The 17,137-nt window shown below is 36.1% G+C and overlaps 1 protein-coding gene across 1 annotated transcript; it reads right to left on the bottom strand.

Moving 5' to 3' along the window:
- Nucleotides 1–8,082: 8,082 nt before the first annotated feature.
- Nucleotides 8,083–16,279, bottom strand: ZNF214 (zinc finger protein 214). Its single transcript, XM_090267673.1, is given in 5 exon segments — nt 8,083–8,266; nt 8,268–8,494; nt 8,496–9,676; nt 10,795–10,937; nt 16,269–16,279. Coding segments are annotated over 4 exon segments (1,731 nt in total). The 5' UTR covers nt 10,934–10,937; nt 16,269–16,279.
- Between the last annotated feature and the right edge of the window lie 858 nt (nt 16,280–17,137).

Raw genomic sequence — 17,137 nt, 5'->3', positions numbered from 1 at the left:
AGGATCCTAACAAGGAAAAAACAGTATAATAAATTCTTTGAGATATATAGTTCAGTCATTCATCAAAGCAATTACCTGTTGAATATAATGGATTCTAGCATTCTCATTTAAGGTTCTGAATCTAATAGTTCACTTTTTTTCTTATAAGCTGTGATTTTCTTTTGGGTGGCTGAAGCATAAAAGTACTATTTTTATATTTTCTCTCAACAGCTAGGTCTTTGGGTTTAAGTAAAATTCTTATTTTTTTCCTCCTAAGTCTCTAAGCTTTCTAAAAAAATAAAAGATCTGTTTACTATTATTTACTAAGTTAAACATACTCAGCTTCAAAGAATGTCTCTTTAGAATGTATTTAAAATTTAATTTTTTTGCAGAACATTTACAGCCAATTAACACCTCTCAATCTTTTCCCATAAGCCTATCTATTATGTTTGACTTTTACTGTATGTGTTCAAGTTGAAACGCAAAAGAGTAGAAATTAGTTCGATTGTGTGTGGTGGAGGGTGGGAATGTTAGAGAAGAGAGATGATAAAGGAAAAACAGCAGTCCAAAATTACAGTGGGATTAAGGCATTGACATCAGAAAACAGAAGTTTATGTACTGGAATATGGCACTGGGAAATAATGGGACAGGAATACATAGAGGTGAAGCTAGAGACTCTAAAGGTCAGATCATAAAAGGCCTTGTAAGCCACCTTAGAAGTTTGGACTTTATCCTAAAGATAATGGCAGAGAAAAAGAAATTCTTATCTACACAGTTATTTAGTCCTCTCAAAGAGGTAATTGAAATAACAAGAGAAGGAAAATAAATTGAAATTGAAAAAGGGAAAATTCATTCGCTGATGATGTGGTAGACCAGTCAGGATAACCTGAAAAAATCTATTGTAAAGCTTAGATATAATAAGTAAATTCGGTTATATGTACCTCACTAAACTCAAAAAATATTTTGAATAAATGGAGAGATGCTTCTGGGTGAGAAGACTGTTGTAGAGATGTTGAATATTACATTAAACTATAAAAAAATCAAATATTTCATTGAGATTTTTTTCACAAATTGATTATAAAGTTTATTTTGTAGGTATCACTTTAGTGAGGAAAACCGTAAGAGATATCTCTAAGTATAGATGACAATGAATTTGGTGGCTAAAGAACAAAGCACCTGAGAAAGGAATATATCATTTTGATTTTTTTTTTTTTATGAAAATGCTTCTTATAAAACACATGTACTAAAAGAGTCTTAAAATGTATGCTAAATTTCTGGATTTTAATCCTGGATCTGCAAATAATTTGTCCATTAACTAATTATTTAACTTGGGACTCTGAATCCCTGCATTGTCGCTAGCTTCTACCTTCAGTCAATCCTTAGCACAACATTCAGAGTGAGCCTTTTAAAATTTAAAGTTAGATCATGTCACTTAAAACCCTCCAATACTTTTCATACTACCTTTAAGCTCAGTTTTTATTGAATATATTTTCCAAATTTACTCTGGTGAGCACACTAGTAAAGGGAAAAATAAAACAATTAAAAAAAAGACTGCCTCCTACTATCAAAATTCATTGATACCACCTTAATTGTCTTCTAAATGTCCTGGTGATGTCCATTCTTGTTCATTCTCTCCCCCTCACTGACTGACATATCCAATCTCCACATTGTTGTTAAAGTCATCTTTTTAAAATGAGTGTTGCTCCTTCATTTAAGCTTCATTCATGTTTCTCCATGACCAACAGAAATTTTTTAGCTTGGCATTGGAAGTCCTTCTTGATCTGTCCTTCCTCTAACCTCTCCTTCCACTTTTACATGTTATACTCCAACAGTGTCAAGCTACTTGTAGCTAGCTGTATACATCATGCAATTTCATTATTCCATTTCTTGGTACAAGTCACACCTTCTGCCTCCTATCTTTTAACCTAATAATTGAATATAGAAAACTATTAAAATTACTCAATAGAACTCTTCATACATAATGACACTTATGGCTCTTCAGTTCATGATATAAAATGAAAAGTAAATCCCTGATAATAGAGATAATTAGAGTACAGCCACACAATGCAATATCATATAATGTTTTAAATATTATATGTAAAATGATTTTTATTTTTTATGAAAATAAGACCAATAAAATAAAAAATACAGAAAAGTTTGAAGAAAATAAAGATAACTGCAATCCATCCTATCAAAGAGACATACAAATAACATTTTTGAATATACCCAATATTTTCCCCATGGAAATATATATAAACAGAATCTTAACCCATATGCAGTTCTGTATTTTGTACTTTTAACACCATAAGTATAGTCATCAGAATATTCTTGGAAAATATATTTTAATGACTGCATAACATCATATAGATGCATCATAATTTATTTGACCTGTTTTGGGGAGAGGGCAACATAAAGTATATTGCAATAAATATCTTGAACATTTCTCTTTGTGTGTTCGAACATGGTTTAGAGTGCTTGACCCAAAACTACTGCTTTCTGGGGAAATCAATTTGAACATCAGTCCTTAATGACCATGTTATATGCCTTTTCACCATCCCTAGCATGACTTAAGGGACCAGAATGAAAATCTGATACAAAGATAGCCAATCCAAAGGCTTACCAGTAGCCTATGGCTTAACCTGGCCTCAAAGGCTTGTCCAGAGGTAATAATATAACTTGACTCAATCATCTTCCCCCATTCAGAAATCTGAATAGCAACCTAGTGGGCAAGTGGGCAGCAGAATTGAAAAAAATATATTCAGTCATGTGATGGCAATTATAAGCATAGATAAATAGAAGGTCAGTCTCTAGAGAGAAAAGAGGATACAAAAAGAGAAATAAGTTCTTGAAAGAGTAGACTCATTGTCAAATAGCTTTGTAGAGCAAGTTCCCCTATTGAACTCTCTGTCCTTGTATTTTTTTAAGACAATATTTTTAAACATAATGTTATGTAACTTTTTTATAAGGAGATAACCTAAGTGGATCTCTATTCTTTGAAAACAGAAGTTCACTAATTGTGTGTAACTCTTATTTCCATAGACTATATGGGTAGATATGAACTCACTGCAGGAAAGAGCAACAATTTTAAGGCTCATGATTTGCCATATAGCTTTTCCAAAAAGTCCGTATCAATTTACCCTCAACATAAATAATGTATAACTATCCGTCACTCTCTACTCTTACTGAAAATAGCTATTATAATTTTTAATAAAAGTATTTCATTGCTTTAATCTGTTATCCTTTGCCAATATTTTTACTAGGTGTCCATCTTATAGAAATTCATAACTGTCATAATCATGACAATACTTTTCCTGTTATTGCCTTCCATATGTTCTTAAATTACAGTTTAAAAAAACTTTACGTGGTCAGATTCCTAGGTATTGTGTTTCTCCATTTCACCTAACTCAAAAAATGCATGTGTGTATGTGTTTTCAACTATTAAAAAAAACACTAGTGAATTTTAAATATTTTGTCTAAACTGGTAGAACCTTCTTTATAAAACGAAAAATGAAATCTTGTGCTTATCTTATATATGAATCATATATATATGGAATTAAATTTGTGGTTCTTGTTTCTGATACACCAGCCTTCATGAAATCATATAGAGGTTCTTGGAACATAGCTTAAAAACATGTGCATGTGTGTGTATGTGTGTGTGTGTGTGTCGTAAGTCATGCAATAACCTAATTTTGTTTTTCATGAAAGAAATAATTTTCTCAGCAGTATTTACTGAATAGTCCTTTTCCCAGTCAAATTCTCCGTTATTTTAACTTCAATATATCATTTAATATATGTTAATATATAGCTCATTAACCTTTCCTATATATCTGCTGTTCTCCAATGTCTATTAAAAGATTTTAGAATCTCCTTTTTACTTCAAATGTCATTGAGGTTTTTGATGAATTCTGAAATCTATAAATTTACTTAGGAACATTCCCTATTAAAAAAATAAGACCTCTATTTGAGTTCTCTTTTAATTTCAAAAACAAACAAGCAAAATAGAACCAGAGGCATGGAAACAAGGAACAGTCTGAGTGCCCAGAGCAGAGGGGGGAGGAGGAAAAGAGAGGAAAGAAAGGGGAAGAAGGGTGTAGTCAAGGAACTAGTATGAATGACCCATGGACATGGACAACTGGGTGGGGATTGACTGTGGGAGAGGAGGGATGTGGGCGGGGCAGTGGAGAGCAATGGGGTGGGGGTGGGGGTGAATTGGGACAATGTAATAGATCAATAAAAATATTTAAAAATTAAAAAAGTTTCAATTGTTTTGTTTTTTCATTATTTTCATGCAACATTTTTATTTGTTCCTCAAGACATTTTAGTGTTACAAAGCACATTTTTTCCACCCATTATATTTTCCTTTTCATTTTTTATTTTTCTATTACAGCCATCCTACTTTCCCCCCATTTCTCCCCACTACTCCACCCACCCCCCTTCCCACATTCTATCCCCATTCTGTTGTCCATGTCCATGGGTCATTCATACTAGTTCCTTGACTAGACCCTACCCCTTTCCCCCCTTTCCCCCCTCATCCCTGGTCACTGTCAGTCTGTTCCTTGTTTACCTGCCTCTGGTTCTATTTTGCTCATTTGTTTGTGTTGTTCATTAGGTTCCTGTGTTAGGTGATAGCATATGGTATTTGTCTTTTGCTGCCTTATTTTATTAAGCATAATACTCTCCAGTTCCATCCATGCTGTCCCAAATGGTAGTTCTTTCTGCTACATAGTATTCCATTGTGTAAATGTACCAGTTTTTTTATTCACTCATCCACTGATGGGCACTTAAGCTGTTTTCAGCACTTCGCTATTTTAAGTAGCACTGCTATGAACATAGGGGTGCATAGGTTCTTTTGAATTGGTGTTTCAGGATTCTTCAGGTATAATCCTAGCAATGGAATTGCTGGATCAAAAGGCAGTTTCATTTTAAGTTTTTTGAGGAAATTCCATATTGTTTTCCATAGTGGCTGCACCAGTCTGCATTCCCACCAACAGTGCAGTAGGGATCCCGTTTCTCCACATCCTTGTCAACACTTGTTGTTTGTTGATTTGTTTATGATGGCCATTCTGACTGGTGTGAGGAGGTATCTCAGTGTGGTTTTAATTTGCATCTCTCTGATGGCTAGTGATGTTGAGCATTGTTTCCTATGCCTATGGGCCCTCTGTATGACCTCCTTGAAGAAGTGTTTGTTGAGGTCCTTTGCCCATTTTTAATTAAATTGTCTGTCTTCTTGGTGTTGAGTCATATAAGTTCTTTGTATATTTTGGAGGTCAAACCCTTGTCTGAGGTATCATTGGCAAATATGTTTTCCCATATGGTTGGTTCCCTTTACATCTTGCTGATGTTTTCTGATTATTGCAAGAGTTTAAGAAACTGTTGATTTTTGTATTTTTACCTATCTTAATAGGCTTAATTAGTTCATTTTAACTTAACATATTGTAGGCACTCCTTTATGTCTGCCTAATGAGCCTTAGACTGTTCTTTTATGTAAATCTATCTCCTGCAGTTGATCAATTAATATCATTTTGCTTTAATCTACTCATTTGTAATAGCATATAAGTAAAAATTTTAACCCAATTAAGGGCTTCAAAACTTTTAAAAGGAGGATTTAACCTATTTTCATAAAATTTGGTTTTCTTTCTTGATCCATGTTGACTAATTTTGGGGGCCATGTTTTTCTTTTTGGAAATTTTTCTCTCTTTTGCTATAGGGATTGAACATTCTTTGATTTTGTTTTCTCCTGTTTTGAAGGTATATTTTAGTTTTATTAGTTGTAATTTTTAATATTGTAAAAAAATATTCATTAGACCTTTAATTCTTGAATTATTGAAGTCAAGAAGCTAATGTAATGAGTCCCTGCTACTTAAGATCAGAAATCTAGCACACTTCCTTTTGCTGTCCTTTCCCCATAGGGATGCTGGATTTAGCAAATGAAAACACAGCATGCCTCGGTAAGTCTGAATTTCATATAAACAAATAATTTCTTAGTATAAGTCCAATGCAGTATTTGGAACATACTTATACTAAAAAAATTATTTATGTATATCTTTTTTAAAAATACTCTTCCACCCAAACTTTATATATAATCTTTTCGCATTTGTTAGTATTTTTTGCACAACTATTTAAAATTCCTGAAGTTTTATAAACAAATTAACAATTATTAAGACTTAATGGCATGTTTAGCTACTTTTAGTGCTTGTCACCAGTCCTTTTATATCATGACCACATTCTTGAGCTCTTTAAAAAAGGCACATGTATGTTTTCTGGTTTATCTAATTGGTTACCTGCACATATAAGACAATGTAGTTGATAAGAAAAACTGTAGATAACATTTTTTAATCTCACAATTCCAAAGGTGTTGTTCCATTGTCTTTTACATTAACTGTTGCTGAAGTCTTTATTCGTCCTCCCTTTTTTATTTTGTCGATAACCAGAATTTTTGTTTCTGCAGTACTTGTTTTTCCTAGAAATTTAGTGAGCATATACTTTTATCTCAGGAACAATTTTTTTGATCATCTATTCTATTCCAAGTGTTCCTTTATCTTCCTTAGAAACACCTTTAATTCTTACTTTGGAATCTCCATTCTCTATACTTCATATCTTTTCTCTCATTGTTCCCATTTCATTATCATTTATTAATATTTAAAATTGTCTCAAGCTTATTCATTACAGTATTTGTTCTGCAGTGTCAATTCTGCTCCCTATTGCCTTTATTTTGATAGTTTTCAATTTCCCTGTAGTTCTTCAATTATATATATATTTCATCCTATAAGTTCTTCTATACTTATGAATTTCTACTCATTTTATTTCTTTCAGGTTTTCTGTCATGCTACTGAGAATACCATTTTCTTGGAAGATTTCTTTAGGAGACCAAAATAACTCATTCTTAAGGCAATAGGATTCTAAGTCTTTACAATTATAATCCTTTCTCTGGTATTTCAATTTTCTCTTATTTCCCTAAGCAGGTCTATTTTTCATGGGTAGTGATATCCAAATATATTCATATATTAATAGTTAGGTTTTATGTATTCCTATTGAGTCTACTTCATTTTATAAAGGCAAATTCTTTCTTCTGACATAATTAACTTGAGTTCATATTTGCACATAGCTCTGAGATCAGTTCTCTTTCTAGCAGGTATTTATTACCACTCTATTCTACTGAGATTAAATAAAATTCTACGACTTGGATCTCTAATTCTCAATCAGTGGTAGTATCTTCAATTTCTAACATTCACTGCTATCAGCTTTTGTCCACATCTTTCACATATTAGAGAATGAAATCTTTTGTTAGTTGATGTCTGAACCTATGAATAAGAGTGGAAAACTAGGGAGAGGAATGGGTCAGTGCATTGTGGTAACCCCAAAGTGCAGCACCCCTGAGTTCTCTGGTTGACACATACAGTGTTTTCCTATCTGTTGTCATAAGTAATTGTTTTACTTACCCCATATTAATTCCACATTTGAACAACAGGCTACCAGTTTGAATTTCAAGTTTTGTGTGTTTCCTTTTTTTTTTTTCCTGTGGCTTCCTAGAGACTTTATAAGAGTCAAGATGCTATTTCATCTAGCTAGCCAATTTCAGTTCAAACCAAAATATGTCTTGAAGTCAGTGAAAACACAAAGTTGATCATACAGTATGATTTCATGCACATAAAGACTAGAATGAAAAAAGATAGTTTTCACCTTAAATCTTCTATATACTTCATAATATATATAATATTTATAGTAGAAAAAGATTATACACTTTAATTTTAAATACATAAGAATCCTATGGATATTCTCTTGAAGCAAATGATTTTTAGTGTTAGGGAAAACTGTAAATGTTGTTTGGGATTACTTGGGTTTTTTTTTTTAATTTTATTGATTTTTAGAGAGAGGGGGAGAGAGGGAAGTATCAACATGTGGTTGCCTCTCATGTGCCTCCAACCGGGGACCTGGCCCTGACTGGAATTTGAACCGGCAACCCTTTGGTTCACAGGCTGGTGCTCAGTCCATGGAGCCACACCAGCCATGGCTACTTGGGTTATTTATAGAATTTTCTTCCCAGCAGCATTTATTGGGCTTACAGTTAAGCTTTGATTAAAGCTGTTAACTAAATGAACAGAATTATAAGTTTTTTCTGTGATTATTGTAAAGATGTGAATTCTGATCAAACCTCCTGTAATACTTATGGTATTTATGGGATTTCTCTCCTGTGTGGACTTTTTGATGAATTTGAAGAGCTGAGCTATGACTGAAACCCTTACCACACTTGGCACACTGATAAGGCTTCTCTCCTGCGTGGACTCTGATGAATGTGAAGATTAGAGCTGTGACTAAAGCCCTTTTCACAGTCATCACATTTATAGGGTTTTTCTCCTGTATGGACTCTCTGATGAATGAGAAGATGTGACCGCTGACTAAATCCCTTACCACATGGTTCACATTTATAGGGTTTCTCTCCAGTATGTACTCTTCGATGAGTGTGAAGCTTTGAACTCTTGCTGAAGCCCTTCCCACATTCATGACAAGTATAGGGGTTTCTCCCCAGTATGGACCCTCTGATGAATGCGAAGATCTGAGCTGTGACTAAAGTCCTTCCCACAGGCGTCACATTTATAAGGCTTCTCTCCTGTATGCACTCTTTGATGAATTTGAAGATTTGAGCGCTGGGTAAAGACCTTACCACAGTCATCACATTTAAAGGATTTCTCTCCTGTGTGGACTCTCTGATGAACATGAAGTACTGAACTCCGACTAAAACTCTTGCTACACAGATTGCACTTAAAAGGCTTCTCTCCTATGTGAAGTCTCGGGAGAATGTGAAGTAATGAATTTCTACTGAAGTCCTTACCACACTCAAGTTTATAGTGTTTCTCTTCTGTATGGACTCTTCGATGACCGTGAAGACTAGAGATCTGACTGAAGCTCTTACCACACACATTACATATATAAGGAACCTTCCCTGTGTGGACTCTCTGAGGAAAGTGAACACCTACGCTCTGACTGAAGTTACTGTCAACTTCATCACACCTGTACAGCTTCTTTCCTATGCGCAGCCTTGGATATATGTATAGGTCTGATCCCTGAGAGAAACATGCTGTGCTGATGGAGCGCTGATAAAACTTTTCTCCAAGTTGATTTCTCTTGTGGAAAACACATTGTGAGTTCCAATAATAACTCCTCTTACATTTATTACATCCACAGTATTTCTCTTCTGTAGAATCTTTCAGTAGGTCATTTTGACATATCACCTCAGTATGCTCAGGAAGACCTTCATCTTTTGGGACATAAGAATGCTGAACCATGAGCTTCTGTTCTTTTTCAATGGAGAGAGTTTTCCTGGATATGCCAATACAGTATCTGCTTACTTGAAAACCGTGTGAATCACTCATGTAGATTTCTCTACTACTGTCTTGAGTGTGTTTTGTTTCTAAGGATTGCCAAGGTATAAACTTTGTATCTTTTAAGTTCCTGGAAATTCTGCCTTCAAGACCCCCATAACCTGGTACGTGTGTGGAGAGTATTAACCATTTTTGAGAGTGGGAAAGGTTTTGCTGCTTTAGGTCTTTAGAACCTATCCCTTGAATGGTTTCCACATAGTTTTGCTTTGCATATGTCTGAGGGCTGGCATTCCTCCAATCTTGCCAACAAGAAAGATTTTCATGTTCTGAATATCTGAATCTTTCTTTTTGGGGTTTGTAGGTCTCTTTCCAGTTTCCTAGGGGGGAATAAACAGATAACCCAGTGGTGAGATGAAGGCTGTGTTTAAATATTTTTAAGTATTTAGAATTATAGGAATATACGTGTGGTGGGAGTAGGAAAGAAGGGTTATGACTTAGGCTGCTCCATATTTGGTTTTGAAATTCATTTGTTTGTTCATGCATATATGTATTCATTCACTTATTCATTTCACAAATATCTTGAGCATCTACTACTTACCAGGTACTCTTAGAAATGACAGAGTAAGGTTAACTGCTTCATGGACATAGTCTTTAAGAGGAGATTTAATTAGATTATCCTATTTGGGGCATTATTTTAAGAAATAAAATGTTGTTTCTATTTTTCTGTTCTCGGATGGTGTCAGAGATTGTGTAAAGAGAATGGCCACGTTAACCTCTACATTATCTACATCTGTTGGTGTCCCCTTCCACGCTGACTTTAGGCTTGGCTGTACAATTTGCTTTGGTCACTGGGACAATAGCAAAAGTGATATAAACAGAGACTTGAAAAGTGCTTATGCATTGCTGCTTGTTCTCTTTCTTGCTGGTTTTGAAAGTATTGTGACCACCAGCATGTAAAAGAGCCTGGACCAGCCTGCTTGAAGAGGGACATATGTTCCACCCATACCCATTACTTCCACTGATGCTGACCTACTGCCAGACATGAGTCAGGCCATCTAACCTAATCTTAGACCAAACATTCCCAACCAAGTCACTCGATGACAGGAGATCCATCTAACCAATTAGAATCATAAAAAATAATACTTTATTAAGTGACTATGTTTGGAGTAGTTTGTTATACAGCAAAAGCTAAGTTATACAAATAATATGGAATGAGAACAAATTTAGGACCACACAAAAGTGATTATAGTTTGTGGAGATCTATGTGTTAAATGTAATCTAGAAAATAAGAACAACAATTACAAATATATATAATTACATAGCCTAGGTGTCTTGGAAGATGTCTTGCTTTGATTATCTTCTATTTGTCATCTGATTTAGGACTCATTTTTGAGATTACTTCTTCTACCTCAATACAATACCTAGATAAAGAACCAAAATATTCAACCAAACCGATCCCAGAAAAATCTATTCTTTAAGATCTGGATAACTTTACCTACTGACATGATATTTTTATAGTTCTCCCACATGACTTCTCTGTAGAGCTTTTTTTGAGAAAAATCCAGAAATTTCCACTCCTCCCAAGTAAAAATAACAGTCACATCTTCAAATGTTACTGCCATCTGGTCAAACATCAGGCTTTCCAGGAAGGAGAAATCTAAGTTAGAAAATAGGTAAAGAAAAAGACGTTCATCGGGCAACAAGTGGCAAATCAAATACAAAAAGAACTTCAATAATGAAGATAAACAAGAAAGGTAAGAGGAGACATAATAGTAGTCAAAAGGCTAAAGAATGTATCTAGTCATTGAACCCTATCACCACCATAAGAAACATTTATGTATCACTTGTCTGATAAGTTCATATATATTTCAATTAAGCCTCATAGCAATCTTATAGAAACTATTATCTCCATTTTACAAATTAGTAAACAATGGTTGTAAAAGATCAAGTAAATTCTCAAGATCCATGTCTAAAGAATGAAACATTAATCACAAATAACGCAAAAATGAGAAAATTCATTGCTCTTTATGTGTGTTAAAAACAAGTTTAATTGCCCTGGCTGCTGCGGCTCAGTGGATTGAGCGTTGGCCTGCGAGCCAAGTGTCACTGGTTCAATTCCCAGTCAAGGCACATTACTAGGTTGCACATCAGGTCCCCAGTTGGGGGCGCGAGTGAGAGGCAACCACACGGTGATGTTTCTCTCCCTCTCTTTCTCCTTTCCTCTCTGATAAAATAAAATAAAATAAAGAAATAAATTATAAAAAAAACAAGTTTAAAAAATCTGAAGATAAATCTACTTTCACAAAAATGAATAAATAAAATTTTAAAATTTGGATGCTCAGAAACTCAGACTGCAGGACTGAAAACTGGTGTCAGCGTGGTAAATAAATGAACTAACTTGTTCCTTATTTTGTAAAAAGTACAGAAATATAAAAAAATTAACTATGCTAAATAAGCCATTGACAGAAGTATATATACAGTAATTCCGTTTTTATAATGTTCAAAAATAGGCAAACTAAATTTTGGTTAGAGATGCAGATGTATGTAATCAACACTATTTTTAAAAGCTAAGGAATAATAAACACAAGATTTAAGATAGCAGTTGCCTCTCTCTAGGAGAGAAAGGGAAATAAACTGTAGGCTTTGAAAAGTATTTGCTGGTCTGAATGCTGGGTGTCCATGTTATTGTACTTTAAATTGTACATATGTGTTTTAATATAGTCTTCTACATTATGTAATACATCACAATAAAAGTTCAAAGTAATTAATATACAAAATCCAATTATATAATTTAGAAAAAGTCTGGACATATAAATCATTAAAACTTACTTTAAAAATAACAGTAAATTAAAAATATAAAATTTTAAAAATTAACTTAAAAACACTTAAAACCTATATAAAGATAGCTTCAGAATTTAGAAATACTCCATAATCTTAGAGAAATAGATATAATTTTGTTCTCATCAAACCTATTTATATTTTTAATGGGCTCCCAACTGAGATACAGTACTAACAAGTTGGTAGAGGGGTACATCTGATAAACTGATTTGAATTGATTCCATGAGAAAAAGAAAAACTGTGAAAGAGGAATAATGAGGAAAGACTAACCCAATGGTATATTAAAACTTTAATAAGACTTCTGTAATTGTAACAACATGGGATTGACATAGAAATAGAGAAGAAAATCAATGAAAAGGACTAGAAATCTGGAAATGGATTTATATAGTAGTGAATCCTAAACATGACAAAGATGGCAACAAATTCTTGAGAGAAAGATTGCTTATTTAATTGATGCTGGGACAACTAGCTATCTGGCAAAAAAAAAAAAAAAAAAAAAAAAAACTAGATTACCTGCCTCACCTTTTATGTCTTAGTGACTAGAAAGAGTTATATCAGGTATGCATATTTTAAATAACATAATAGCAACCATTTATTTCTACTTGTCAAGAACTGTACTAAGTTTTTTACATGTATGATCTCATTTAACGTCAATGACTCTATATAGTAGGTTCTGTTTTTCCCACTTCAGATGAGATACTGCTTAAGTAACTGAATCTAGTTCACATAACCGAGAAGCTGTAGAGACATGAAACAAGTTTAGGTAGTGAGTCCAGCACCTGTAGTTTGTCTAATGTGCTATACTAATAAAACATACTGAAAGGTTAATATATTCAATATCTAAAAGTTATTAACTTTTACTTCCTTTTTTTCCCAAAATAGAAATCATCATAATGTTATTCTATGGAATACTACTAATATGTCAGCCATCTTCCTTCCCTTTCCTTGTCCTCACTGAGTGAAAAACAAAGGCTAAATTCCTCTTCATTACCCATTAAATGTACCATATGTACAGGAACAAGATTAATTACATTCTGATACTAGTATAAGAATTGAAAAATGGGTCCATGTAACACAATAGTGGCAGAAGTATTCTGTGGTATGTGTGTGTATGAAGAATTAAGTAATATGAATATGAAAAGGTAGCACTACAATCAATGGAGAAAGGAAATGTTATGAGAAAAATAAAATAAGAGGGAAGAAAAAAGAATGCGTAAGTTCCAGAGTTAAACTTTTAAAATACTTGAAACTATTAAAAAGGTGAAAAAATGAAAGTGATTTTATATTAGATTTGGGGATGCAGAAGAGCTTTCAAAGCAAATCTATATAAATAAAAAAATAAAATTTCACTTTATGCAAATTTTTAAAATTTCAAAATGTTTTATATATACTAATTTCTATATACATGTATCTTAAACCCATATGTTTACTTGTACATGAGTATGTATATGTATGTATACATATTAGTGTTTGTACAGAATAGTAAGTATGTATGCATGTTAAGTATTATATAAAGGACTACGAGTATAAGTCAATAACGGCTGATGGGCAGGAGACTGAAGTGCACAAGAATAAGAAACCAATTAAGTATTTAAAAATGTTTTAATGTTTATTCATTTTAAAGAGAGAGGAAAGAACGAGGGGGGAGAGAGAAAGCAAGAATGAGAGAGAGACAGAGAGAGAGGGGGAGAGAGAGAGAGAGAGACAGAGAGAGAGAGACAGAGAGAGAGAATCATCAGTGTGAGAAACAAACATCGACTGGTTGCCTCCCATTCATTGCCCATCCGGGTATCCAACATGCAACCTAGGTATGTGCCCTGACGGAAAATCAAACTCCCGAAGGACGCTTCCACCAACTGAGCCACAACCGTATGGGCCCAATTAAATATTAATAGCCCTCAACAATATGTCCTCACCTTATACATTCATACTTACCCTCTACTGCAACTAGCCCAGTTTCCATATTTGTCTCCTCAAATTCTGCCTGAGATTAAATGGTCTTCCTGTCTACAATGACATTTTCCTCTATATAATGATAACCTATATATATCTGAGTTGTTCCTGTCTTTTAAGTGCTACTTATTCTGGCACTGTTTAATTTGCAGTAACTTTAGAAATTATTACTAATTTCATATGGTTTATTTCCCCAATGCTAAGGAAAGACATTCTTATATTTATTTCAGAGCTCCCTAGAACAATATGAATTATGTAGTAGACTTGAATGACTGAGTAAATGCTGGGAAAAGACACTGGGTGGGAAGCAGGGCTTGCTGCACAGGAGACTTCCTAGGCAAGCTAGGAACATACACTATTTTATTTTGTCTGGTCTCCATCCATCCCCATAACCACTACCACTGCTTCCACTATCAATGGAAAATTCAGGGGCGTTTTATAAATTAGAAAAGACAATCCTACTCACCTGGGATCAGGCAATGAGGGAAATAGTGAACATTCCTTCCTAGTTTGTGCTCCTCCTTTGGGTAAGAGTGGAGTGTTGAGAAGGCTGAGCTAAGGAGAAGAAAGTAGGAATGAAAGACTAGGCATGACTTCAAATTCCCAAACTCACTACAATCCCTACATACTAATGAGATATAACCCCTATATCCCCTACAAAGCGGTCAGAAAGAGCCCAAGAACATTTCTGTTCCCTTTCAAGGATCAGGAGACCCAAGGACCGGCACCCAGGAGTCCCTTATTTCTGACCCTGTAGAAACTTTAAATTCTAGTTTGAGCATGAAACACAGAATTTGATCTCATAGTTTAGTCTGCACCCTCCAGGGATGGAGATACTATATTCTTTAACTTCTTGAGTCTGAAGGCTTTCCTATTTTATTATTAACAAGAATAAAAATAGTAGAAATAATAGCAGGGTAGTCAATTTCTATTGTTTATTTTTCTTATTTTATTCATCAATTAAATAGTCCACTGCTCTCCCCTACTTGTTACAACAGAAAATATTGGATTTACTACCAGAGCATGAACTTAAAAATCACATGATCTCCATCTCTCAAGGTTCTGATTATTTCTACTTCACCAGCCATTCTTTCAGGATTCTTGGAGAATTTAGCTAACTTATTTATAAGGCATTAGTAGTCAATGTCCAATAAATGAATTGAATTTCAAATCATTTCTAGGACATGCATTTGTAAGCAAACTGAGTTGAGAAATATATTAGGCATGTGGCTGCTAACTAAATGAAACTTCAAAAGATGTCTCAGTCACAGAAATCTGTTGCTAATCTGACTTGTCAGTTTTGACATTGATTTTGTTTTTCATATTATTTTTCTTCTGAGTCCAACCAAGTGACCCATAGTTGACTCCCTTGATGCTGCTGCTTCAATTTTTCTTATTCTTTTATTCTCACTCAATTGCGTTCCACTGTGTTTCCCTCAGGTTTGTGAATTTAGGGGCCATTATATCTTTCTCGGCCCTAAGCCCAATTCTTTCTCTTTTAGTCAACTTCTAGCCCTGGCTGGTTTGGCTCAGTGGATTGAGCGTCGGCCTGCGAGCTAAGTGTCGCTGGTTCGATCTTCCAGTCAGGGCACATCAGAGAAGGAAAACTCTGACTCCAAAAAAACCTCCGCTGCCTTGCGGCATACCTCTTCAGGGGAAAGGCTAAGGGAGTAAACCCTGACAGAAAATCCGGAGCCGGAGTCCCTAAGGCGGTTTGATGTTGTAGTCAACACCGGCAACTCCTGCGGCGCACCTGAAGCCAAGCTGTATTGACTCCGTCTTTCCCTTGGATCCTTCAGCTGCGAAGAGAGGGGGGGTCTGCTGCATGGGCAACAGCAGACCCTCCATATCACCCTGCCCAGGCTCTGTAGCTTCAGCTTCACTGGAGAGGACACTCCAGCGTCATCGTAAGATGTCGATTCAACACGGGAGGAGACAGATACCGTGTCACTCCCGAGTTGGACTGCACAGCCATTCTCGGCGGTGCAGATAGACTCTTAAGAAGCTACACCATCGTCTCTCGAGACGGACGGCTGCCGACGACGACTACCAGAGCACCCAGAGTCTTAGAGAAGGATCCCAAATCCTGATCACAATTCTTAACTCTTGTCACCGACCACTTGTGGAACTTTGGGAAGGACCAAACTTGTAGGCCCCCCGGGGCCTCACTTTCCTCACCTGTAAAATGGAGGCACGAGCCTTCGTCACCCCAGTCCTGCCTTGCTGATCACTGGTCCCTGGGGAAAATAAAAGATGAGCCTTCTTTCTTTGTTAGAAAAACCACTCATGAGTGTCCCAAGAGCGGGACAAGTTTGGGGACCCCAATGCGCCACCGGCTGCCCGAATGTCCGGATGCAGACGTACAAACGGTTCTCGTAGGGCGGGATCTGCCGGTCTCAGGGCCACGATCTGCGCGGCCCCCGCTCCCGCAGCGAAAACGTGCGTGGTCTCCGTTCCGCGTCCGGACCCTCGGACCCGAGGTGCACCCCAACACACCCCAACTTGACACCCTGGGCGCAGGGCCCAAAGCTGCCTGTGGCCTCGTCTCTCCTTTCCCTTACCAGTTTTAACATGGGGAGGGTAGCTGTGAAGACCCCACCTACATGCTATCTCCGGAATTTCTAAGCCTGACTCGCCTCTCGGCCCCAGACCCTCCCTTTTCTGCCACATGCTCTTCAGCCACAGCTCTCCCCGACCCTGTCCACTTCTGGCTTGGTGCTCCTGAGAGTCACTTACGGAGCCTCTGAGGGGTCTGACCAAATCACTCCTGTTGCAGAAGCAATGGACGCAGCCTGGCTAGACAGAACCGAAGCCGCAGGCCTTGGAGTAGACGCTGAAGCGTTTCCAAGGAGATGGGAGGGGACGGGCCAGGCCAGTAAAGGAGGACGTGGCTCCTGATTGGCCAGAAAGATCGGGAGAAACCCGGCGCTCTAAGCGGTGGATGGGGACGAACCCCCCCCCCCCCTCCCATACTTAGAAATAGGACTCTACAAGGTTCTTTTAGGGACCCTGGAACAGAGGCAGGGCTGGGATTATGGGAAATGAGC

Source organism: Furipterus horrens, unplaced genomic scaffold, assembly GCF_987537825.1.
Source record: "Furipterus horrens unplaced genomic scaffold, mFurHor1.1.pri manual_scaffold_2, whole genome shotgun sequence".
Classification (NCBI taxonomy): domain Eukaryota; kingdom Metazoa; phylum Chordata; class Mammalia; order Chiroptera; family Furipteridae; genus Furipterus; species Furipterus horrens.
Note: the sequence above shows the minus strand (reverse complement) of the source record. Positions and strands in the feature narration are given on the sequence as shown.